General features: G+C 43.9%; 1 protein-coding gene across 1 annotated transcript in view; it reads left to right on the plus strand.

Annotated features, from left to right (window-relative positions):
- The window catches only part of erbb4b (erb-b2 receptor tyrosine kinase 4b), a 627,991-nt gene that overhangs the window by 441,491 nt on the left and 160,813 nt on the right, over positions 1-25,687 (plus strand). The window contains 6 exon segments of the mRNA XM_070446280.1: positions 2,403-2,521; positions 4,021-4,162; positions 6,612-6,725; positions 7,056-7,191; positions 9,164-9,237; positions 24,390-24,480. Coding sequence (XP_070302381.1) covers positions 2,403-2,521; positions 4,021-4,162; positions 6,612-6,725; positions 7,056-7,191; positions 9,164-9,237; positions 24,390-24,480 — 676 coding nt within the window.

The following is a 25,687-nucleotide window of genomic DNA, read 5'->3' on the forward strand; positions in this document are numbered from 1 at the left end:
TCTCCTCTCTCTCTCTCTCTCTCTCTCTCTCTTTCTCTCTCTCTATGTCTAATATTGTCACTGTTGTGTTCCCTGGCGTGCTGTCTGTGTGCTCTGCAGCTTGATCTCATTAAGATAATCAGTATGAACTCCTTCACCCAGTGACTAGTTAACAGCACGTCATCTCTCCTCACAAGATAACACTCTGTGTGTTTGCTCTCTTTTTGCCCTGAATCCCACCATCATATTTTTGCATAATATGTATGTAGGGGACTACATCCCTCTATCTCCATCCCTCCATCCCTCCCCTTCTATCCATCTTCTTCCATCTTTCCATCTACCCATGCATGCCTCTTCCTCCATCTCTCCATCCGTCTTCATCTCACTCTATCCCTCTCCTTCTCCTTCAATCCCTTTCCTTCGTTCTCCATCCCCCTCCTTCTCCCTCCATCCCTCTTCTCTCCCTCTATCCTTCTCCTTCTTTCCCATTGATAGGGCTGGAGCATACTATGGCGCTGTGTGAGAAACTGCTAGACAAAGGACTCTCAGTATAACATTCTCACGTCAAGTACTGAATACAGAATGCCCTCATCAATATCAACCGCTGGCTGGCTGTATTATCTCCTGACATGCAGGTGCCTAAACAGGCTCCCTGGTCTACAGAACAGCCAGACACACACGCACACACACGCACTCTCTCCCCCGACTCCACCGAGCCTACGACTGTGCCCCTCCAGAAACATGGGCCTCTGCTGCTCTATAAAAACAGACAGCTAGGCAGCGTTGATATAAGATTCACGCTGTGACGGATGCCCCTGTCAGAAGCCTGTTCAAATTGAAGATATTCAGCACACTTTATGAGATTGATGACATTTTATTTGTGGTGGCTGCCTGGTATTTTTAAGTGGATAGTATTTTTAAGGCAAATAGATCAATGGCTGTGTGGCGTGTGAGCGTGCTTTCGTTCGTCAATGTGCATGTGTGGCGTCTGCTGATGAGGTCATTTGTTAAACAAAATGTATTTTTGTTAAGTAGGCCATTTCATTGCGCTAACGGTGGCGAGAGGCGCATGGCAGGCGTAATGGAATGCATTGATGATACGTTAGTGAGGTGAGGAGGAAGGGGAGGGGTTGAGTAAGAAGAGGAGTACAGGACGGCRGGAGGAGGATGTGAAAAGAGGTGAGGAATGTGGGCAGACCAGACGGGCCAGTCTCACTGTGACAAGGTATCACCATCACCACCAACCCAAAGGGCCAGCACAACAAAGTGCTGTGCTCTAACCAGCAAGACAATATTCCCAAAGCATATTGCGCGACCATACACAAATGGAAAACTACAACGTCAATAGCTACATATAAAGCAATGTGTGATTGTTTCGCAAGCACACACCCATGCATGCTCACCAACATTCACACACCACACACACACACACAAACACACACACACAACACACACACCACACACACACACACACACACACACACACACACACACACACACACACACACACACACACACACACACACACACACACACACACACACACACACACACACACACAACACTGGAAAGTAAACCTCAGCTCGCGTCGTCAGCACTGCCTCTAAGGAAGAAATGCTTATCTGTTAAACGTCACCCTGGATTCAGCCTGTAGCTGTCAACTGATTGAGCCGCGTGGTGAGTCAGCAGAGGCCATACACACACACACACACAACACACACCACACACCCACACACACACACACACACACACACACACACACACACACACACCACACACACACACACACCACACACACACACACACACACACACACACACACACACACACACAGACAGGTGTACCCATCAGTCCATCAGCAACCCATCAAGCCCATATGGCTGGACATCAACAGGACTGGTGAATGGAGTTGGAGGAGAATGAGAACAGGGCTGGCGGTGGAAGCAGCACATTCAGGAGAGATAGCTGATAGCCGTTTCAATCACACTGTCAATGACAGACAGGATACATAGAAATGCAGCTCCATACAGCACCACAGACTGGCAGACTGTCATATGAACATCAGTCTAACAGCAGGGTATCTCTCCAAAAGACTCTTTACTCAGCTAAACTCCCTATAGCCTTAGCTGAAGTCTATCGGTCTGTTTCCTGGACACAGTCCTTGTCATATGGACTGAAACGCATGTTCAATGGAGAATCCCCATTGAGAATGCATTTTTCGACCAGGCCTAGGCTTAATAAACAATATGTGTGACTTCATTCTGCAGGAAAACAGTCAACATGATAGATTTAACTTTATGGATCCTATTTTTTCCACAAGCACTCTGTTTCCTTGTTTCCTTGTTTGGATTCAAAGTAATGYTTCTGTGATGGGAACCTGTTATATCGTGTTCTGATGCCCTTTCCCTTTTGTCTTTCTCCAGTGACTAAAACAGTGTGCGCTGAGCAGTGTGACGGTCGCTGTTTCGGACCCTGGGTCAGTAACTGCTGCCATCGCGAGTGTGCAGGAGGATGCTCCGGACCCAAGGATACGGACTGCTTCGTATGTACACACACACACACACTTACACGCAGGAGCATGCACACACACACTCACCCACCCACCTGCGTGTGGACACAGACATGCATGCATGCACGCACACACACACACACACTCACTTTATAAAGCTTATCGTCACAAAAGAGAAAGCTCTCCTTTCAATCACCCGTTGCCATGGTGAACAGTCTCAAACAGTCAAAGACAGAGTTTTTGATTATAGACCAGCAAGTCTATTTCTTTCTGTTCTCTTCTTTTTCTCTTCTTTAGTACATCAGAGCTTTTATCTTATCTGTGACCTTTTGTGTGAATGTGAGGTTATTTCCATTAGAGGCTATTCATACTTCCATAGAGAAGTCGCTCCTGACACAGAATCTCCCTGTTTAAACTATCTACTTCCCAAAGGCACCGTATTCCCTCTGTAGTGCAATTCTTTTGATCAGGACCCATAGGGCTCTGGCCAAAAGTAGTTCACTACATATGGAATAGGGTGCCATTTGGGACACAACCATTGTTCTTTGTGGGAAAGATAGATAACGTTCAAATCAAATTTTCTCCAACAATGCCTTGTGGTGTGCCTACCTCCCTTTCTTTGTTACTCTCTCTCTCTCTAATGTCAAGAATGTGCAAAGCTGTCATCAAGGTAAAGGGTGGCTATTTGAAGAATCTCAAATGTAAAATATAATTTGATTTGTTTAACACTTTATTGGTTACTACATGATTCCATATGTGCTATTTCATAGTTTTGTTGTCTTCATTATTATTCTACAATGTATAAAATAGTAAATAGAAAGAAAAACCCTTGAATGAGTAGGTGTTCTAAAACTTTTGAACGGTAGTGTATATTTTTTCTCTCTCTCTTTTCTCTCTCTCCTATCTTCTCTCTCTCTCTCTCTCTTTTCTCTCTCTCCTATCTTCTCTCTCTCTCTCTCTCGCGCTCTTTCTCGCTTTCTCTCTCTCTTTCTCACTCTCTATATCCATTTATCCTTTCTGGATCTAACTTATTTCCAGAGTTTATTGTGTTATGTTTCATGATGTATTGGGCTCTCCTTTCTGTTTAATTAGATACTGGGAGTTCTAACTATTGATATTACTTTTTCAACCGGATTTGAATCAATGGTTTTCATGTTATTCACACCTGAGCTATCTTCAGAGTGGAAAAACACTCTGGGCTGCATCCCAAACGGCACCCTATCCCCTATATACTTCTCTGTCTTTAACCAAAGCCCTAYCAAAGGTAGTGTGCTACATAKGGAATAGGGTGCCATTTGTCAMCCATTAAGTCTGTGTATGTGTTTAACAGTCTTTGTGTTTACAGCTACATACCAGTTACTTGATCATGTGCTTGCTTGGAGAGCATAGGGCTGCCAGTGACAAAAACACTCTTTAATGACTGTTATTTAGCTGGAAACCACAATGTGCTAACTGTGTTTCCATGAGCACCCAGCACTAATATGTGTGTTTGTGTGTGTGCGCGCGCGTACTTGTGTGTGCTTCATCTACAGGCTTGCACCAACTTCAACGACAGCGGAGCATGTGTGACCCAGTGCCCCCAGCCACATGTATACAACCCCACCACCTTCCAGCTGGAAAGCAACCCCAGAGCCAAGTACACCTACGGAGCCTTCTGCGTCAAGAAGTGCCCACGTAAGGAATAACACACACACAACAGCATACAGTACACATACTTTTGTGAAGTAAGGGGACATAAAACATCTGTTTTACCAGTGGAAGCAAAATAGCCCCATAACATCAAAATCCCAACATATTTTGATCATATTTGCAACACCACTGGTGTGGCCAAAGAGCTTTTTTTTCTTCATGTCATCTGACCAAAGCACCAGTTCCAATCCGAGTGCCAATGCCTTTTAGCAACCTCCATGTGTTTACATTTCATTGTTCATTTCATTGTTCATTGAAAGTMTCTTATCTCCAAAAATATGACCATATTTTGCCATTATCGAACATACAATTATGTATTTTCAAATAGCAAGTATCTATTTTAAATACATTTTCTTGGTCTTAGAGTCATTAAATATTCAGAGTACGTTTGGGGGAGTTACTGATTTGTAAAAAATGTAAAAATGTAAAATGTAAAAAAAAATATATATATTTAGGAAAACTCCAAAAATGTAGTTAAGTTGGATGATATGAAAATAGTTATCTTTGTCCACGCACACCAATGCCTGTCCAGAAAAGATCCCATACCTACAGTAAAATATGGTGGTGGATCTTTGATGTTATGGGGCTATTTTTCTTCTACTGGTCCTGGGGCCCTTGTTAAGGTCAACAGCATCATGAACTTTACCCAGTACCAGGATATTTTTGCCAAAAACATGGTTGCCTCTGTCAGGTGGCTGAAACTTGGCCACAAGACAATAACTCCAAGCACACATCAAAATCCACAAAGAAATGGTTAATAGGCCACAAAATCCACATTTTGCAACGGCCATCTCAGTGTTCGGACTTGAAACCCATTGAAAACCTGTGGTTTGAATTGAAGAGGGCAGCCCATAAGCGCAGACGAAGGATATCAAGGATCTGGAAGGATTCTGTATGGAGAAATGGTCTAAGAGCCCTTCCAATGTGTTATCCAACTCATAAAACATTTAGAAAAAGGCTCAGTGCTATTATGCTCGCAAGGTGAGGTATTGATCGGTATTGAAAACTGGGGTGTCAATAATGTTGTCCCCTACCTTTTTGAGAAAGAAATGTTTTACTTAACAAACAAAATGTCTTTCTCTGAGCAATTGTATATATATTTTTTTGTTGCATAGAATATAGCTCAGTATTTGAATTGTTTATTTTCTACAGTAATTTTTGCTTTATCAAGGGTGTCAAAAATKTYRGATCCCACTGTACATACCAAATACCCTGAAGATAAACTGCTCTGTCATATTCTGAACATATAACACACACCGACATACAAACACTCTCCTTGCCATAAACACTGAKCCGCCACAGTTCAGAGGGACACCGTTCAAACAGCCTAGGCCTTGAAACATCATCACTAGCTGAGCAGAGCTGGCTGGTCCTGCTCATGAACCACCAAGGGCCTCAGGATATTGATTCATTTCTCAACCCTCCTGTTTTAAGTCTGAACTTTTTTTCCAGAAGAACACAGAAAGAAACTTCCTTGGTCATCTCTACTTAGCACCCTCTTCACATCTCCCCTTCATCCTCCCTTTCCTTTAAAGAAGCCATTTCCTCCATTGATTTAAATGACCTGTCTCTCCCTGCTCTTCTCTCTCCTCTCTCCGCTCGGTGCTGATTTAAATAGCCAGGATGAGTGGGTGTTTTGTACAGATTTCAAGACACTGTTGGGAGTTATTTTGGCTCACATGCCAGATACAACCCTACAAAGACAAAGAGGATGGGGTACTGKGAGGGCAGGGTAGCAGGCAGGGATGGGAGGGAGAGGGGAATGGGTGCAGAGTGAGGGAGAAGAAACGTACATAATTAACACGTTTTTTTTAGCAATGGAGTCTTTTTGTGGTCTTTTGAAGTGGCGCGTGTGCCCGGCACTCTGCTAGGCACTGCGCTAGGCGCTCTGATATGTAACTCTGGCTTCCCGCTTGGCGCTCTGCTAGCCTTTCTACCCTATTCCCTAATGCACTACTGTAGACCAGGCCACTATACCATGTTATTCTGGAGATGGCCTGCCACAAGGACCCATGCAATTTAGGTGTCCATCTCTAAGCCTGAGGCTGCGTGCAGAGCAATCATTTGATGTGTCTGTGTGTCCCTAAACTCTTCCTTCCTCAGTTCAGACTATCAGATATCATKCCAGCCAAAGCAGTAGAGCAAATATGGTCTCACCTGGAGAGAACAATAAAACAAGATAAAGAGGACAAGGAACGTCTTTAATCAGATGAGTCATCTTCAGTAGAACAGCAGCAGTGGAAACGTTTCACTACTATTCACTGCCTTCAAGTCTCACAAGCTTAAAGTAGACATTCATTTACAGTATAGCTCCATGGCAGTCAGTCATACAGTTGTACTTGTCCCTTCATATATCAATACCTGAGTGTGAGAGTCTGTTATCATGCAATTGATCTGACACATACCGTGGTTAACTCGGTGTATGCTGTTCCAGATAACTTTGTGGTGGACCACAGCTCCTGTGTGAGGGCTTGTCCCAGCAACAAGATGGAAGTAGAAAATGACCGCATCAAGATGTGCATCGCCTGCACTGATATCTGTCCAAAAGGTACCCTAATCCTGCACTGTCCTGGGCCTTATCCCACTGCCATTCACATCCAGTATATTCATCTGGTTGATTGGATGTAGTTGTGGTTGTGCTGTGTTTGTGCTGTGTTTGTGCTGCGATTGTGGTTGTGTATGACAATGGCTTACCCACTGCTCCAACCTCTACAACCTCTGTGTGTCTGWTGGTGACTGTCTGTTCCATGTAAGTGTACTGGATGCATTCTGAAGTGGTTGGAAKGAAGTAGAACACCTGTTTGCCTTGAACATTTGTGGACATTTTGAGCAAGTGATCTTTTCTCCTTCTTCACCTTCATCTCCTTGTCTGTTTTAGCCTGTGATGGTATAGGTACAGCCAGTCTGCAGTCAGCCCAGACTGTGGACTCCAGCAACATAGACAAGTTCACCAACTGTACCAAGATCAATGGAAACCTGGTCTTCCTCATCACTGGCATTAAAGGCTGTTGAGCGCAGGACACACACACCTCCACCAACACACGCACACACTCAAATATGCACACACTCACGCATGCATGGACACCACACACATACACACACACACACACCACACACACACACAAAAAAACACACACACACACACACACACACACACACACACACACACACACACACACACACACACACACAACACACACACACACACACACACACACACACACACACACACACACACACACACACACACACACACACACACACACACACACACACACACACACAAACCAAGTACGCCATACTGTATATATAAACATTGGCTGTGGAATGGCCTGAAGAGCTCAGTGACTTTCAAAGTGACTTTCAACCTTTCCAACAAAACAGYTTGTCACATTTCTGTCCTGCTAGAGCTGCCCCGGTCAACTGTAAGTGCTGTTATTGTGAAGTGGAAACGTCTAGGAGCAACAATGGCTCMGCCGCGAAGTGGCAGGCCACACAAGATCACAAAACGGGACCGCAAAGTGCTGAAGCACGTAGTGCGTAAAAATAGTCTKTCCTCAGTTGCAATACTCACTACCAGATTCCAAACTGTTTTGGAAGCAATGTCAGCACAATAACTGTTTGTCGGGAGCTTCRTKAAATTGGTTTCCATGGCCGAGCAGCCGCACCCAAGCCTAATATCACCATGCACAATGCCAAGTGTCGGYTGGAGTGGTGTAAAGCTCACCGCCATKGGAMTCTGGAGCAGTGGAAACATGTTCTCTGGAGTGATGAATCATGCTTTACCATCTGACAGTCTGGCGGACATATCTGGGTTTGGCGGATGCCAGGACAACCCAATGAATAGTGCCTGTAAAGCTGTAAAGTTTGGTGGAGGAGGAATAATGGTCTGGGGTTGTTTTTCATGATTCAGGCTAGGCCCTTTAGTTCCAGTGAAGGGAAATCTTAACGCTACAGCATACAATGACATTCTAGAAGATTCTGTGCTTCCAACTTTGTGCCAACAGTTTGGGGAAGCCCTTTCCTGTTTCAGCATGACAATGCCCCCGTGCACAAAGCCAGGTCCATACAGAAATGTTTTGTCGATATTGGTGTGGAAGAACTTGACTGCCCTGTACAGAGCCCTGACTTCAACCTTATCGAACACCTTTGTGATGAATTGGAACTCTGACTGTGAGCCAGGCCTAATCGCTCAACATCAGTGGGTGAGTGGGTGATGTCAACGATGGACGTTACTGGTGCACATATAGCTATCCAGCTAGATATTCCACATTGGCCTCATAAACACCAGAGTGTTTGTGGTCAGTTCCATTTCAATTCACTCATTTCAGGAAATACACTGAAAGCTTATTTGCCCAAATTGACTGAATTGACATGGAACTGACCCCAACCCTGCTAACCAGGTAAATTGAGAGACTCCCTCAGGTACTTAGTAATAACAGCACATATAATGGCTTCGGTGCCTAAGAGTAAACAGTACCTTACTGGTATAGCACAGTGCATAGGGTATTATGTCCTTGTTATGGGGGTCAGCACGTTCAATATTATTCCATCTGCAATCCAGGCTCATGTCAGCCATCTTAGCAGGCTGTTGCTAGTTGTGTACAGTATACACAGTGGAAGAGTGGGTGTACCACAGTACAGTGACTGCAGCGCCTGAGACCATGAAACCCCTCCAGCTATTCCTCTAAWCAGAGCCAGAGGAGCACTGAGGAGCACTGAGGAGCACAGTGKAGCACAGCGTGCCTCCCTCCAATACAGAATAAACACTTGTTATGTGTGTGACGTGACAGCTTTATGTTTATATTTGTCTCTCTTTAACTCTGTTTCTCTCTCTTTCTCTCGCTCTCGCTCTCTCACTCTCTCTTTCTCTTTTTCTCTCTCCCTTTCCACTCTCTCTCCATCTCTCATCCTGCTTCCTTTCTCTCTTCATCTCTCTCTTTCTCTTTCTTTCTCTCACTCTCTCTCACCCCCCCTCTCTCACAGGGATGTGTACCACAACATTGAGGCTCTGGATCCAGAGAAACTGAATGTGTTTCGGACTGTTAGGGAGATTACAGGTGAGAAACATCAAAATAAAATAAAAAATGTAACACGTATTTTACCTTTATTTCTACAGGTAAGTCAATTGATAAGAACAAAGATCCAATGACATTTTCCGATACCATTCTTCTCTTCTCATGCTTGGTTGAATATACACTGAGTATACAAAACATTAGGATCTCCTTCCTAATATGGAGTTGCACCCCCTTCCCCCTTTCTCCTCAGAACAGACTCAATTCGTCAGGGCATGGACTCCACAAGGTGTCGAACGCGTTCTACAGGGACGCTGGYCCATGTTGACTCCAATGCTTCCCACAGTTGTGTCAAGTTRGCTGGATGTCCTTTGGGTGGAGGACCATTCTTGATACACACAGGAAACTGTTGAGTGTGAAAAACCCAGCAGCGTTGCAGTTCATGACACAAACCGGTGCACCTGGCACCTACTACCATACCCTGTTCAAAGGGACTTAAATATGTTGTCTTGCCTATTCACCCTCTGAATGACATACATGCACAATCCATGTCTCAATTGTCTCAGGGCTAAAAAWTCCTTCTTTAACCTGTATCCTTCCCTTCATCACTGATTGATGTGGATTTAACAAGTGACATCAATAAGGGATCACAGCTTTCACCTGGTCAGTTTATGTCATGGAAAGAGCAGGTGCTCTTAATGTTTTGTATACTCAGTGTACATATCATGTAGGCTTACTGGTCAGCCCCTATCCAAGCATCTTTAAATTATTCCTTATCATTTGTTTTTCCCCTCATCAAATTTGCATGGTGTCCCTTCTCTTACACTTTCACTCAGTACAGAGGGGCTTGTGTGTGTTTGCTGGTGCCCACCAGAGACCGTAGACCAAAGACAGACAGGCTGAATGAGTATGATGAATAGAAGATGAGATGAGGGTCTTCCCTCTCCCATGGGGACCTACAACTCCCAGTTTCAAGTTGTCACAGTTTCCCAGCTCTACGTGTGTGTGTCTGTGTGTGCGTGCGTGGGTGTATGTGTGTGTATAAATTCATGTAGAGTGAAACCCCCTTCCCCCTATCCTCCTCAACCTGATCTCATTCTTTCACTTCGGAATTTGCCGCAATTGGATGAACTTCGATTTTTGACCAATTAATCACAAGTGGTTAAAACAGAAACAACTCAAGGGGTTAAGTTTAGCTATTAATTCTGAGTGGTTAMGTTTAGGGCAATGGTTTGGGTAAGGCTTAAAACAAAATAWTTAAAAACAATGCACTGTCTCCACTAAGTATCATCAAGTACTCTCCCTCCTTGATAGAGAATTGTGAACTGACATGGTCAGTGGTCTGAAGTAGTGCACTGTATAGGGAATAGACTGCCATTTGGGACGCAGGCGGTGAGACAGGAGCTGCCTTTACTCTGTAGCCCCGTGGTCATGCATGACACCCCGTGTCACCCGTCACCTCTAAGAGCTGTCAGTGCTGTGACTTATCCACCGAGCCATCAACCCCCCGTCACACCACACACACACACACACACACACACACACACACACACACACACACACACACACACACACACACACACACACACACACACACACACACACACACACACACACACACACACACAACACACACACACACACACACACACACACACACACACAACACACACACACACACACAATCCATAGCTCTCAGATGGACAGTCAGTCTAGGAGGTAACCATCTCACCCTACATCTCTTCCCCTGCCAAGTATTCTTCCAAAACATAGCCCTTGTTTTTTTCTACTTCTAAGAGGTCAGGGCAGGCCTATCTATAGAGTACGGTCAGTCTGCCATCCACTGAAGCAATTCAGCATAAGTGAGGTTCCCAGTACATGGATTTGACTGTAATCATCGATGCTTTCTATCTCTTAACCTTTGGTCTGTTGCATGTGGCCCTCCTCTTTGTGAGGCAATCCTGGGTAATTTGCTTTTCACATGGATGCACCAGTAACGTGGCTCTCAGTGAACATAAATCCCCACTCTACTCTTCTCTAGCAGTTCTTGCCTGCTTCTAGCCTGCTCCTGACTCTATCCTTTCACCAGGCATTTACTGCCCACAGCCCACAGAGAGAGAGACAAAGAGAGAGGGGGTCATGGGGAGATAGAGAGATGAGTGTGGAGAGGGAGATAGAAGAAGACAGGAGAGAGAAGAATGAGAAATAGAGCATAATAAACTGAGGAGAGATGGAATAAGGAGGACAACACATACAGTGAGACCTGAACTCCCTATAGACTACAGTCAAGCTGGATGCAGGAGCCCATTGGGGCCTGTTGTACCCTGTCTTACCTATTGATTAATGGCTAATGCTGCTGTTAGCCTAATGCTGTTAGCACAGGGAGGCAGGAAGGTACTCATCAGGCCCTCGTTAGCACCATTAGCAAGATGAAGCGATGAAGCACCCTCCACCTCTCCTCTCTTCCCACCTCTCTTCTCCATCTCTCCTCTCAGAAAAAACAGCCACTTAAGGAGAGACCATTGGAGAGGTGTAAAGAGAGAGAGTGAGGCAGAGAGAGAGAGAGAGACTGACCATCGTAGAGGTGTAGAGATGAGACGGAGGAGGAGGAGGAGGAAGAAGAAGAGGAGGGGGAAATAGTGGTGGAAAGTAATACACCGTAAAAGGAATAGTTTGTCATTGGGATGCAACCCTATCAGTTAAAGGCCCTGAACTTCAGGTCACACTGCTGCTTCAGCTACTATGACGTCAGAGGACATGTTTSTCTCTATGTCAGTGAATGTGCCCTTCAGCCATAACTAACACTCATGTTATACAATACAATATACCATTTATTTTAAGTCTCTGGATAGTGATTTGTTTATGTCTCAAATAGTATATTTATTGCCATTTTATGTTGGAGGTTGYATCCATGAATGCTAATGGCATGGAAAGCAAGTGGGGATGCATTTATTAATTTACGTTTGATTCGGGTTCATCGTATACACTGTAAAACCAAGTGTTTACRATCTGAACACATAACTAAACACTTTTCTTTAACACTTTTTAAACACGTCAAGTCATTTAGAATGTCAATGAAAATGTGTCACAGTGTTTAGATTGTAAAMACCAGAACATGTTTATTCACTTTGACACTTTTTAAACACATGAACATGTTAATTCAGCACAAGGCATTTCCGTTTTAAACACTATACACTGGTGTTGTTGTTTTAACACTGTAGGGTGTAAAGCCATATCTGCATATTTGCCAGCATGCCTTTCGAGTGAATGTGAGAGATACCCACCCATGACTGTGTTGGTTAGTGACAGAGACATGGTTGTTGCATTCAGTAATTTATATTACTGAAGCCTTCACCAAGTGACTGCGTAAGTGAATGTGTTTCAGTTAAAAGTAAACCCCTATGACCACATATTATACAATTTGTAAGGCCTTTAGTTAGTTATTGTGGTCTTAAAATCATGTCTCATGGKCCACATCAGACCTGCAAGTCAGAATGATGTGATTAGTAATTCTTATTGGAATCTAGCCAGAGGGAGGATATCCATCAATTGAAATATTTATCATCCACAAACTGCACTCAAAATGATTGCTATAGTGAAGGACTTAACAAACAAAACTCCCCAAACCATCTCAGAGGCAATAAATCCAACCCCTTACAGATTTGATTAGTTTAGAAAGTTGTGTTATTTATCTTTGTAGAGCAGAAGATCAATTAATCAATCAATGAGGAAACATAGATATTAAAACAACATATTCAAAAAGTCTGATAATGAGGCCCCTCCCATGTMTTTTTMACTCTGAGAAAGTTAACGGAAATTAACTCATCACAGTCGAGTGAAACAAATGTCCTGTTCAGTTGTGCTGAAATGTAGGTAAGGTGATAGACATTCCTTACACTGATCTGAATAAAAGGCATGGAAAGTCGACTAAATGCACTCTAAACAGGACGATGGGAAAGTAAACAMTAGTGTTTAAAATCTGAATATAAATCTGATATAGGTGTTCTCCTGGTTGGAAACTGACTTGACAAAGCTCACTATCATGTTTAATCTTGCATTCTAAACGCCTGTGTTTAAGATGAAGACTTATTGGCAAATCTAAATGTCTAAWGTTTAAGTTTTAAACACTGACGTTTAGGTTATAAACGTGTCACATGTTTAATGGTTTTACAGTGTATTCGGTTAGTTGGACGTATAGCAATTCTAGATAACTGTAGTCTCATCTGGCACTCTGATAAAACACTGAGCTAGATGGCTGCTGGCTGCGTCTAAGATGGCAACCTATTCCCTAGATAGTGCACTACTTTTGACCAGAGCATTTTGGGCCCTGATTAGGGTTGCAAAGCTACCGGTAATTTACCAAAGTTACTGGAATCTTCAGTAATTTTGTAATTAACAGTTATTATGTAGCAATCTATGGTAACTTTGGTAATTTATACTTCAATAACTTTTAATAATAATATAATAGGATGACACTGCAGCGGACAGCAGCTGTCTTACGGGCTTCTGTGTGTTTTTTTACACTGATCATATAACTTTTTTGTACATAATGTCTCCAACATCATTTCCTATGACCGAAAACAGCTTCTGGACATCAGAACAGTCAACACTAACTTCGGTTTTAATGAAAATTTAAACTTCAATGAGTCGGCAGCTCTGGACACTGCTTACTCCGGACCAGGCMCTAATCCGTGAGCCTCGGAAGAGGGAGAGGCATCGAAAGAGAGCGGCAGCAAAAGAGAGGTAGGCGAGGCAGCATCCTGGCGAGACTACGTCGGCGAGCAAATAGACTGCCATTKCCCTCTGTTCTGTTGGCGAACGTGCAGTCACTGGAGAACAAACTGGATGAGCTCCGTTCGAGACTATCCTATCAATGGGACCTGAAAAACTGAAATATCCTATGTTTCTCAGAGTCGTGGCTGAACGAGACATGGATAATATACATCTCGCTGGTTTTTCTATTCATCGTCAWGACCGGACGGCAGACTTGGGTAAGATGAAGGGAGCAAGGGTGTGTCTCTTTGTTAACAACAGCAGGTGTGCGATCTCTAATGTTAAGGAAGTCTCATGTTTTTGCTTGCCTGATTTAGAATAACTCATGATAAGCTGCAGACCATACTATTTACCAAGAGAGTTTTCATATATATTTTTCGTAGCCGTCTATTTACCAATACAAATYRATGCTGGCACTAAGACCACACTAAACAAGTTGTATAGGGCCATAAGCAAACAAGAAAATGCACATTGAGAGGTAGCGTTTATCAGGTGATTTTAATGCAGGAAAACTGAAATCCGTTTTGCCAAATTTTTACCAGCATGTCACATGTGCAACTAGAGGTGACAAAACTCTAGATAACCTTTACTCCMCACACTGAAACGCATACAAGGCCCTGCTTCGCCTTCCCTATGGCAATTCAGACCATAACTCTGTTCTCCTGCTTCCTGCTTACAAGCAAAAASTCAAACTGGAAGTACCAGTGGCGTGCTTGATACAGAAGTGGCCCGATGAAGTGGATGCTAAGCTACAGGACTGTTTCGCTAGGATAGTCTGGAATATGTTCCGGGATTCATCCAATAACATTGAGGAGTTTACCACATCAGTCACCAGCTTCATTAATAAGTGCATCGATGATATCGTCCCCACAGTGACCTTACGTATATACCCCAACATGAAGCTATGGATTACAGGCAACATCCGCACTGAGCTAAAGGCTAGAGCTGCCGCATTCAAGGAGTGGGACACTAATCTGGGCACATTTAAGAAATCAAGCTACGCCCTCTGACGAGCCATCAAACAGACAAAGGGTCAATACAGGACTAAGATCGAACCCTACTACTCCCCCTCTGAAGCTCAACGGATGTGGCAGGGCTTTTCTAAACTATCACGGATAACAAAGGGAAACCCAGCCGCGAGCTGCCCAGTAACCCAAGCCTACCAGACAAGCTCATTGCCTTCGATGCTCACTTYGAGGTATGCAACACTGAACCATGCATGAGAGCACCAGTTGTTCAGGACAATTGTGTGATCTCGATCACCGCAGCCAATGTGAGTAAGACGTTTAAACAGGTTAATAATCGAAAGGTGGCGGGGCCAGATGGAATTCCAGGAGGCATACTAAAGAGCATGTGTTGACCAACTGGCTAGTGTCTTCACTAACATTTTCAACCTATCCCTGACTCGKGGCTGTAATAGCAATTTGTTTCAAGCAGAAGCAAGTGCCCAAGAATGCCAAGGTAACCTGCCTTAATAACTATTGTCCCATAGCACTTACGCTACCATTCAAAAGTTTGGGGTCACTTAGAAATGTCCTTGTATTTGAAAGAAAAGCAAGTTTTTGTCCATTCAAATAACATAGAATTGATCAGAAATACAGTGTATCTATTGTTAATGTTGTAAATGACTATTGTAGCCGATTTTTTTTTTTAATGGAATATCTACATAGGCGTACAGAAGCCCATTATCAGCAACTATCACTCAGAACTTTCTTCTGAAACTCATCAGTCTATTCTTGTTCAGAGAAATGAAGGCTATACCAATGCGAGAAATTACCAAGAAACTGAAGATCTCGTTCAACGCGGTGTACTTCTCCCTTCACAGAACAGCGCAAACTGGCTCTAACCAGAATAGAAAGAGGAGTGGGAGGCCCCGGTGCACAACTGAGCAAGAGGACAAGTACATTARAGTGTCTAGTTTGAGAAACAGGCGCCTCACAAGTCCTCAACTGGCAGCTTCATTAAATAGTACCCGCAAAACACCTGTCTCAACATCAACTGTGAAGAGGCAACTCCGGGATGCTGTGAAGAGGCAACTCTAATCAAATCAAATCAAAGTTTATTTGTCACGTGCGCCGAATACAACAGGTGTAGACCTTACAGTGAAATGCTTATTTAAAGGCTCTAACCAATAGTGCAAAAAAGGTATTAGGTGAACAATAGGTAAGTAAAGAAATAAAAACAACAGTAGAAAGACAGTGAAAAACAGTAGCGAGGATATATACAGTAACGAGGCTATAAAAGTAGCGAGGCTACATACAGACACCGGTTAGTCAGGCTGATTGAGGTAGTATGTACATGTAGATATGGTTAAAGTGACTATGCATATATGATGAACAAAGAGTAGCAGTAGGGTAAAGAGGGGTTGGCGGGTGGTGGGTGGCGGGACACAATGCAGATAGCCCGGTTAGCCAATGTGCAGGAGCACTGGTTGGTCGGGCCAATTGAGGTAGTATGTACATATGTACGTGAATGTATAGTTAAAGTGACTATGCATATATGATAAACAGAGATTATCAGCAGCGTAGAAGAGGGGTTGGGGGGTGGAGGGGTACACAATACAAATAGTCTGGGTAGCCATTTGATTACCTGTTCAGGAGTCTTCCAAATCTTTTTAGTTTCCTGAGGGGGAATAGGCTTTGTCGTGTCCTCTTCACAGCTGTCTTGTTGTGTTTGGACCATTCTAGTTTGTTGTTGATGTGGAAACCAAGGAACTTGAAGCTCTCAACCTGCTCCTACAGCCCCGTCGATGAGAATGGGGGCGTGCTCGGTCCTCCTTTTCCTGTAGTCCACAATAATTTCCTTAGTCTTGGTTACGTTGAGGGATAGGTTGTTATTCTGGCACCACCCGGCCAGGTCTCTGATCTCCTCCCTATAGGCTGTCTCATCGTTGTCGGTTGTGTCTGTTGTGTCTGTTGTGTCGTCTGCAAACTTAATGATGGTGTTGSAGTCGTTTCTGGCCATGCAGTCGTGGGTGAACAAGGAGTATAGGAGGGGACTGAGCACGCACCCCTGGGAGGCTCCAGTGTTCAGGATCAGCGTGGCAGATGTGTTGCTACCTACCCTCACCACCTGGGGGCGGCCCGTCAGGAAGTCCAGGATCCAGTTGCATAGGGAGGTGTTTAGTCCCAGGATCCTTAGCTTAGGGATGAGCGTTGAGGGTACTATGGTGTTGAACGCTGAAGTTCCTCTGTTTCTCTGTCCAGTGTCTGTATTATTTTGCCCATCTTAAACTTGTATTTTTATTTAAGTCTGAGATATGGCTGTGCTAACATAATTGCAAAATGGTTTTCTAATGATCAATTAGCCTTTTAAAATGATTAACTTGGATTAGCTAACACAAAGTGCCATTGGAACACAGTAGTGATGGTTGCTGATAATGGGCCTCTGTACACCAATGTAGATATTCCATTAAAAATCAGCCGTTTCCAGTTACAATAGTCACGTACAACATTAACAATGTCTACACTGTAATTCTGATCAATTTGATGTTATTTTGAGTGGACAACAAATGTGCTTTTCTTTCAAAAACATGAACATTTCTAAGTGACCCCAAACGTTTGAACGGTAGTGTACATCTATAGCCATGAAATGCTCTGAAAGGCTGGTCATGGCTCACATCAACACCATCATCCCAGACACCTTGTACCCACTCCAATTCCCATACCGCCCCAACAGATCCACAAATGACACAATTTCTATTGCACTCCACTCTGCCTTCACCCACCTGGACAAAAGGAATACCTATGTAAGAATGCTGTTCATTGACTACAACTCAGCATTCAATGCCCTGGTACACTTCAAGCTTAGCACCAAGCTCAGGACCCTGGGACTGAACACCTCCCTCTGCAACTGGATCCTGGCCTTCCTGACGGGGCAGGCAACAACACGTCCGAGGGTAGGCAACGACAAGTTAGGCAACAACACATCCGGCACGCTGTTCATCCACGACTGCGTGGCCGCGCACGACCCCAACACCATAATCAAGTTTACTGACGACACAATGGTGGTAGGACTGATCACCTATGAGGCAGCCTATAGGGAGGAGGTCAGAAACCTGGCAGTGTGGGGCCAGGAAAACAACCTCTACCTCAATGTCAGCAAGACAAAGGAGCTGATTGTGGACTATAGAAAACAGGGGCGAGCACGCCCCCATCCACATCAATGGGGCTGTAGTGGAGCGGGTCGAGAGCTTCAATTTCCTTGGTGTCCACATCACTAAGGAATTACCATGGTTCACACACACCCACACAGTTATGAAGAGAGCTCGACAGCACCTCTTCCCCCTCAGGAGGCTGAAAAGATTTGGCATGGCCCCTCAGATCTTCCAAAAGTTCTACAGCTGCACTATAGAGAGCATCTTGACTGGCTGCATCACCGCTTGTGCAGCCACTGCAAGGCACCCGACCGCAAGGCGCTACAGAGGGTGGTGAGTATGACCTAGTACATCACTGGGACCAAGCTCCCTGCCATCCAGAACCTCTATAACAGAGGAAGCCCCCTAAAAAAATGTCAAAGACTCCAGCCGCTCAAGCCATAGACTGTTCTCTCTGCTACCGCATGGCAAGCGATATCCGTGCACCAGGTCTGGAACCAACAGGACCCTGAAAAAGCTACCCCCAAGGCATATGACTGTAAAACAAGAATGGTATTCAAAATTACCCAGACTACCTGCATTGACCCCAACACACACAGACACACCCCAACACACATATATACTTTTTTGCACTGACTCTGTGCACACACACTGGACTCTACTCACACACTCACACATACTTACACCCCAACACACACATACTGTACACACACACTATATTGTGCCGAACACACACACAACACGAGCACACATGCATACTGACGCCACACATACACTTACACAAACTCACACACTCATTCACATACACATTTTCACATTTTCACACTCAACACATACACTGCTGCTACTGTCTATTAATATCCTGTTGCCTAGTCACTTTACCCCTACCTTCAGTGTCTTCAGAAAGTATTCATACCTCTGGACTTATTCTCATTTTGTTGTGTTACATCCTGACTTCAAATAGGATTCAATATGTTTTTTTCTTACCCATCTACACACAATACCCCATATTGACAGAGTGAAACATCTTTTTTGACATTTTCAGAAGTGTATTGAAAATACTCTAAAATACTCTTTGCATACACATACACACATACTTTAGTGCCTTATTGTAAACAGGATGCATGTTTTTGAATTATTTTATTTTGTACAGGCTTCCTTCTTTTCACTCTGTCATTTAGTTTAGTATTGTGGGGCAACTACAATGCTGTTGATCCATCCTCAGTGTTCTCCTATCACAGCCATTAAACTCTGTAACTGTTTTAATGTCACCATTGGCCTCATGGTAAAATCCCTGAGCGGTTTCCTTCCTCTCCGGTAACTGAGCTAGGAAGGACACATGCATCTTTGTATTGACTGGATGTATGGATACACCATCCAAAGTGTAATTAATAACTTCACCATGCTCAAAGAGATATTCAATGTTTTTTACCTATATATCAATAGGTTCCCTTCTTTGCGAAGCATAGGAAAACCTCCTTGGTCTTTGTGGTTGAATCTGTGAAATTCCCTGCTCGACTTTACAGATAATTGTGTGTGGGCTACACAAATGAGGAAGCCATTCAAAGTCATGTCAAACACTATTATTGCACACAGAGTGATTCCATGGAACTTATTATGTGATTTGTACTCCTGAACTTATTTAGGCTTGCCATAACAAAGGGGTTAAATAGTTATTGACTGAAGACATTTCAGCTTTTCCTTTTGTCTTATTACAAAAAACAAAACATAAATCCACTTTGAAATGATGGGTATTGTGTGTCGGCCAGTGACACAAAATCGCAAATTAATTCATTTTAAATTCAGGCTGTAACACAACAACATGTGTCAAAAGTCAAGGGGTGTGAATACTTTCTGAAGCCACTGTATATGTACATAGCTACCTCAATGGCCTCGTACCCCTGCACATCGAGTCAGTACTGGTACTCCCTGTATATAGCCATGTTATTTTTACTCGTTATTGTTACTCATTATTTACTGTGTCTTTATTCCTCATGTCACTAATTCTATACTACTATTTATTTTATCTTTATCTTTAACTTTGCATTGTTGGAAAAAGGCCCGTGAGTAAGCATTGCACTCTTAGTCTATACCTTGTGTGTACGAGCATGTGAAAAATATTTTTTTAATAATAATTAGGAGGGTGGTTATATTTTTCCTATTTCACACATTTACAAGTGTGTATTATAGTCATGGAAATGTTTTTGTGTTGCATGTCCCAACTCCCCCTGAGACACCCTCGGAGAGTGGGGTCATGGCCAGGGTGGGTTACGTCCATGAGTTTCTAGTGCATAGCCTAATTAATGAAGAAAGCATCTAATTATTTTCAATTAACTCTGAAACTCTTCCAACTATTTACTTTTTTCACAACTGCCACCAGTATGGCACCAAAACATTTACTGATACAGAGTCAATGTGCGTGGGCACCGGCTAGTTGAGGTAATATGTACACGTAGGAAGAGTTATTAAAGTGANACCACCTGGGGGCGGCCCGTCAGGAAGTCCAGGATCCAGTTGCATAGGGAGGTGTTTAGTCCCAGGATCCTTAGCTTAGGGATGAGCGTTGAGGGCACTATGGCGTTGAACGCTGAGCTGTAGTCAATGAATAGCATTCTCACATAGGTGTTCCTTTTGTCCAGATGGGAAAGGGCAGTGTGGAGTGCAATAGAGATTGCATCATCTGTGGATCTGTTGGGGTGGTATGCAAATTGGAGTGGGTCTAGGGTTTCTGGGATGATGGTGTTGATGTGAGCCATGGCCAGCCTTTCAAAGCACTTTATGGCTACAGACGTAAGTGCTACAGGTCGGTAGTCATTTAGGCAGGTTACCTTAGTGTTCTTTGGCACAGGGACTATGGTGGTTTGCTTAAAACATGTTAGTATTACAGACTTGGACAGGGAGAGGTTGAAAATGTCAGCGAAGACACTTGCCAGTTGGTCAGCACATGCTCGCAGTACACGTCCTGGTAATCTGTCTGGCCCTCCGGCCTTGTGAATGATGACCTGTTTAAAGGTCTTACTCACATTGGCTGCGGAGAGCWTGATCACACAGTCTTCCGGAACAGCTGGTGCTCTCATGCAAGTTTCAGTGTTATTTGCCTCGAAGCGAACATAGAAGTAGTTTAGCTCGTCTGGTAGGCTTGTGTCACTGGGCAGCTCTTGTCTGTGCTTCCCTTTGTAGTCTGTAATGGTTTGCAAGCCCTGCCACATCTGACAAGCGTCAGAGCCGGTATAGTACGATTCGATCTTAGTCCTGTATTGAAGCTTTGCCTGTTTGATGGTTTRTCGAAAGGCATTGCKGGATTTCTTATAAGCTTCCAGGTTAGAGTCCCGCTCCTTGGAAGCGACAGCTCTAGCCTTTAGCTCAGTGCGGATGTWGGCTATAATCCGTGRCTTCTGKTTGGGGTATGTACGTACGGTCACTGTGGGGACGACGTCATCTATGCACTTATTGATGAAGCCAATGACTGATGTGGTGTACTCCTCAATGCCATCGGAGGAATCCCGGAACATATTCCAGTCTGTGCTAGCAAAACARTCCTGTAGCTTAGCATCTGCTTCTTCTGACCACTTTTTTAATGATCTAGTCACTGCTGCTTCCTGCTTTGATTATTGCKTGTAAGCAGGAATCAGGAKGATAGAATTATGGTCAGATTTGCCAAATGGATGGCGARGGARAGCTTTGTATGCGTCTCTGTGTGTGGAGTATATGTGGTCCAGAGTTTTTTTCCTCTGGTTGCACATTTATCATGCTAATAGAAATTTGKAAAAATGGATTTAAGTTTCCCTGCATTAAAGTCCTCGGCTACTAGGAGCGCCGCCTCTGGGTGAGCGGTTTCTTGTTTGCTTATGTAAACAACTACAACGAATACAGATGAAAACTCTCTCGGTAGGTAGTGTGGTCTACTGCTCTACCTCAGGCGAGCAATAGCTCGAGACTTTCTAAGATATCATGCACCAGATGTTGTTTACAAAATACATWGACCGCCGCCCCTTGTCTTACCAGACGCCGCTGTTCTATCCTGCCGGTATAGTGTGTAACCAGCCAGCTGTATGTTGATATTGTTGTCGTTCAGCCACGACTCCGTGAAGCATAAGATGTTACAGTTTTTAATGTCCCGTTGGCAGTTTAAACTTCCGCGTAACTCGTCGATTTTATTCTCCAAAGATTKCAAATTTGCTAGCAGAGTGGATGGAAGTGGGGGTTTATCCGATCGCCTACGAATTCTCAGAAGGCAGCCCGACCTTCGGCCCCTCTTTCTCCGCCACCTCTTTCTCCGCCACGCAGATCACGGGGATCTGGTCCTGATTCAGGGGAAGCAATATATCCTTTGCGTCGGACTTGTCATGAAAGGAAAAAAAGGATTCTGCTAGTCCGTGGTGAGTAATCGCAGTCCTGATGTCTAGAAGTTATTTTCGGTCATAAGAGATGGTAGCGGAAACTTTATGTAAAAAATRAGTTAAAAAATMWGTTAMAAACAACGCAAAAAAACACAATCGGCTGGGGTCACGTGCAACRTCTGCCTTCTTCTCCGGCGCCATCTTATTTGACATGTGAGGAGGCCACAAAGAGAGACAGAGATCTAAAGTACTGCACTATACAGTGAATAGGGTGCCAATTGTCAGAGTCGAGGTTAGGAGAGGAACAGGAGGAGGAACAGGCGAGGAAGAAGGGGAACAGGAGGGACACAGGAGGAGGGAACAGGAGCGGAAGCAGAGAGCCCGCTCATACAGAGAGGACACTCAAGGCAGAGCAGAAACAGGAGGCGGAACAGGAGGAGGACAGAGGGGAACGCGAGGGGAATACAGGAGAGAACGAAGAGAGCGGACAGCGAAGAGAGGCGAATCACAGTGAGAAGGAAACAGGAGGGACAGAGATGGGAACAGGAGTGGAACAGATGAGGGGAACAGGAGAGGAAGAACAGGAGTGAAGAACACCAGTTAGGGCAGATAACTCCAGGAGAAGGAACCACAGGAGAGGAACACCAGGACGCGGGAAGAGGAGAGAACAGTGACGAGGACAGGAAGGGGAAAAGCAGGGACGAAGGAAGCGGCGAGGGGAACAGGAGGGAAAAAGGAGAGAAACAGGAGGAGGAACAGGGAGGGGACAGGAAGGACAGGAGAGGAACAGGAAGGGGAACAGGAAGGGGACAGTAGAGGAACAGGGAGGGGAACAGGAGGGAACAGGAGGAACAGGAGAGGAACAAGGAGAGGAACGTGAGGGAACACCTTCTCTCCACGTCCCCCACCAGAAAACTAATCATCCAGGAAGACAGAAGAGGAACAGGAGGGGAACAGGAGGGGAACAGGAGGGGGCGACCAAACACAGGAGAGGGACCAGGAGAGGGAACGGGAGGGAAAAGGAGAGGAACAGAAGAGGAACAGGAGGGGAACAGGAGGGGAACAAGGAGGGAACAGGAGGGAACAGGAGAGATACAGGAGAGGAACAGAGATATGCCTGTAGAATGATTAAGGCAGACTTGAAGGTGATCTTTCTCTTGTAAACAACTTAGAAACAAGGTTCTTTTAGAAACTCACCTCACATCATCAGACTGGGAGATGCATTCATCAGGGATGCGAATACATGCTGATATGAGCCACATACATTTCATTAGTTAGACAACATTCTTCCTCTCATATCCCTTTCCAAGGTCATGAATTTGATTAAAGCCAATCAAAATATCAGTTATGAAACTATTATGAAATGTAWCCTTGAAAATATGCGGCCGTCTGGAGTTTTCAATGTTAWAGTAATTGTATGTTTTGCGTTATCCTTGGTCTTTGTATAACTTTTCAGCCCCTCTCCTCTCTTCCTCATGTGTTCATTATTTTTGTCCTCAACTGGCTAGAACGGGATTGCTCCCCTCAACTCTAAATATTTCATTTATTTTCATCCATTATTAAATGTTCTAAATGATCCATGGTCATCCACTCAGCTATTCATTCAACCTGCTAAATGATTTAATGCCCAGAGGCAGATATAGGAAATGCAAAAATATGTATATATCAGATATCTTCTTGGTCATGTATACCTGACATGTTTCACTCATGACTGGGAGGTATTGGGATGGTCTTTATTGTAAATAAAGATCATGTGTTTTCAAGAACTTACCTGGTTAAATAAAGGCAATAAATAGGTATCACAATGCCTAGCCCACTAGCAACATGTGTGGCTCACTATGTTACATTCATTAAAGTCTCATGTTACCTTTGTTTTCCTGTGTGTGTTAGGATTTGCTGTGTATCTGGTAATACATCAAAGATGTTAGCAGTGATGTAATTGGCTGTGTTCCTGGAGAAATATTATGTGATTGGTTGTGTCCCTGTAGGTTTCCTGAACATCCAGTCGTGGCCAGAGAACATGACAGACCTGAGTGTCTTCTCCAATCTGGCAACCATAGGAGGTAGAGCACTGTACAGGTAAGAACCTACATGACATTACGACAGTACATTATTACAGTACATTACTATGCTACATTATTATAGTACATTACAGCACTAYATTATTACACTACATTATTACACTCTACATTACTACAGGTAGGAAGTCATTCCATCAATTTGGTGCCTTTTGAGAAGTGTAACTTGGTCCCTAAAAAACGTTTSATTTCACCTTATTTTAACATTCTGTCATGTTCAACTTCATAAAAACATGTTTTCCCATCTCAAGATGTTAAATAAAAATAACTATAGTAAGTGCTTATTAAGTGCCAAATAAAGTAACTCTGTTGACCGTAACAGGGTTGATGATTTCATCTTAAATCAGCTATACATTTCCATGAGACAGGGGGAATGGAAGCTTGTTGTGTGTAACAGGAAGGGGCAATTGAATGCAAGCATAAAAAATGTAATTGTTCAAACATTTCTAACCTGTTAATCTATGGGTAACAGGGTTGACATGTTATGCTCGACCTGCTCAGTTTTCCACACCGGACCAGCGCCTCTCTGCCTTCGCTCCTCCAACTCGGCTTTAGGACGGCGATATTCCCCTGGCTGAGCCCAGGGTCCCTTGCCGTCCAAATCTCCTCCACGTCCATGATCCTGGGTTTTTCTCGCGGCTGCTGCTGCCTGTCGCGCCTTGTTCCCACTCTGTTGGTCGTCTTGTTGGCGGGTGTTCTGTAACGGCTGATTTCCTCCTCTTCGTCTGAAGAGGGTGTAGGGATCGGACCAAGACGCAGAGTGGAAAGTGTCCATGTTTTATTATCAAATTAAACTGAACACTACACGAAACAAAATAACAAAAGAGAATCTAACCGACAAACAGTCCCGTGTGGCACAACTACTGACACGGAAAACAATCACCCACAAACAAACAGTGTGAACAGCCTTACCTTAATATGGTTCTCAATCAGAGGAAACGTAAAACACCTGCCCCTGATTGAGAACCATATCAGGCTAATTGAAAAGAACCCAACATAGAAACAACATAACATAGAATGCCCACCCAGCTCACTTCCGGACCATACTAAACAAAGACAAAATAAAGGAAAATAAGGTCAGGAACGTGACAATAGTTCCATTCACCATACACAGGGTTGACTTAAGATGAGGGTTCAGTTCACATAACAAGGTTGACCTTAAATGAGGGTTCAGTTCACATAACAGGGTTGACCTGCTAAATGAGGTT

The sequence above is a fragment of the Salvelinus sp. IW2-2015 genome, linkage group LG2, assembly GCF_002910315.2.
Source record: "Salvelinus sp. IW2-2015 linkage group LG2, ASM291031v2, whole genome shotgun sequence".
NCBI classification, from domain to species: Eukaryota; Metazoa; Chordata; class Actinopteri; order Salmoniformes; family Salmonidae; genus Salvelinus; species Salvelinus sp. IW2-2015.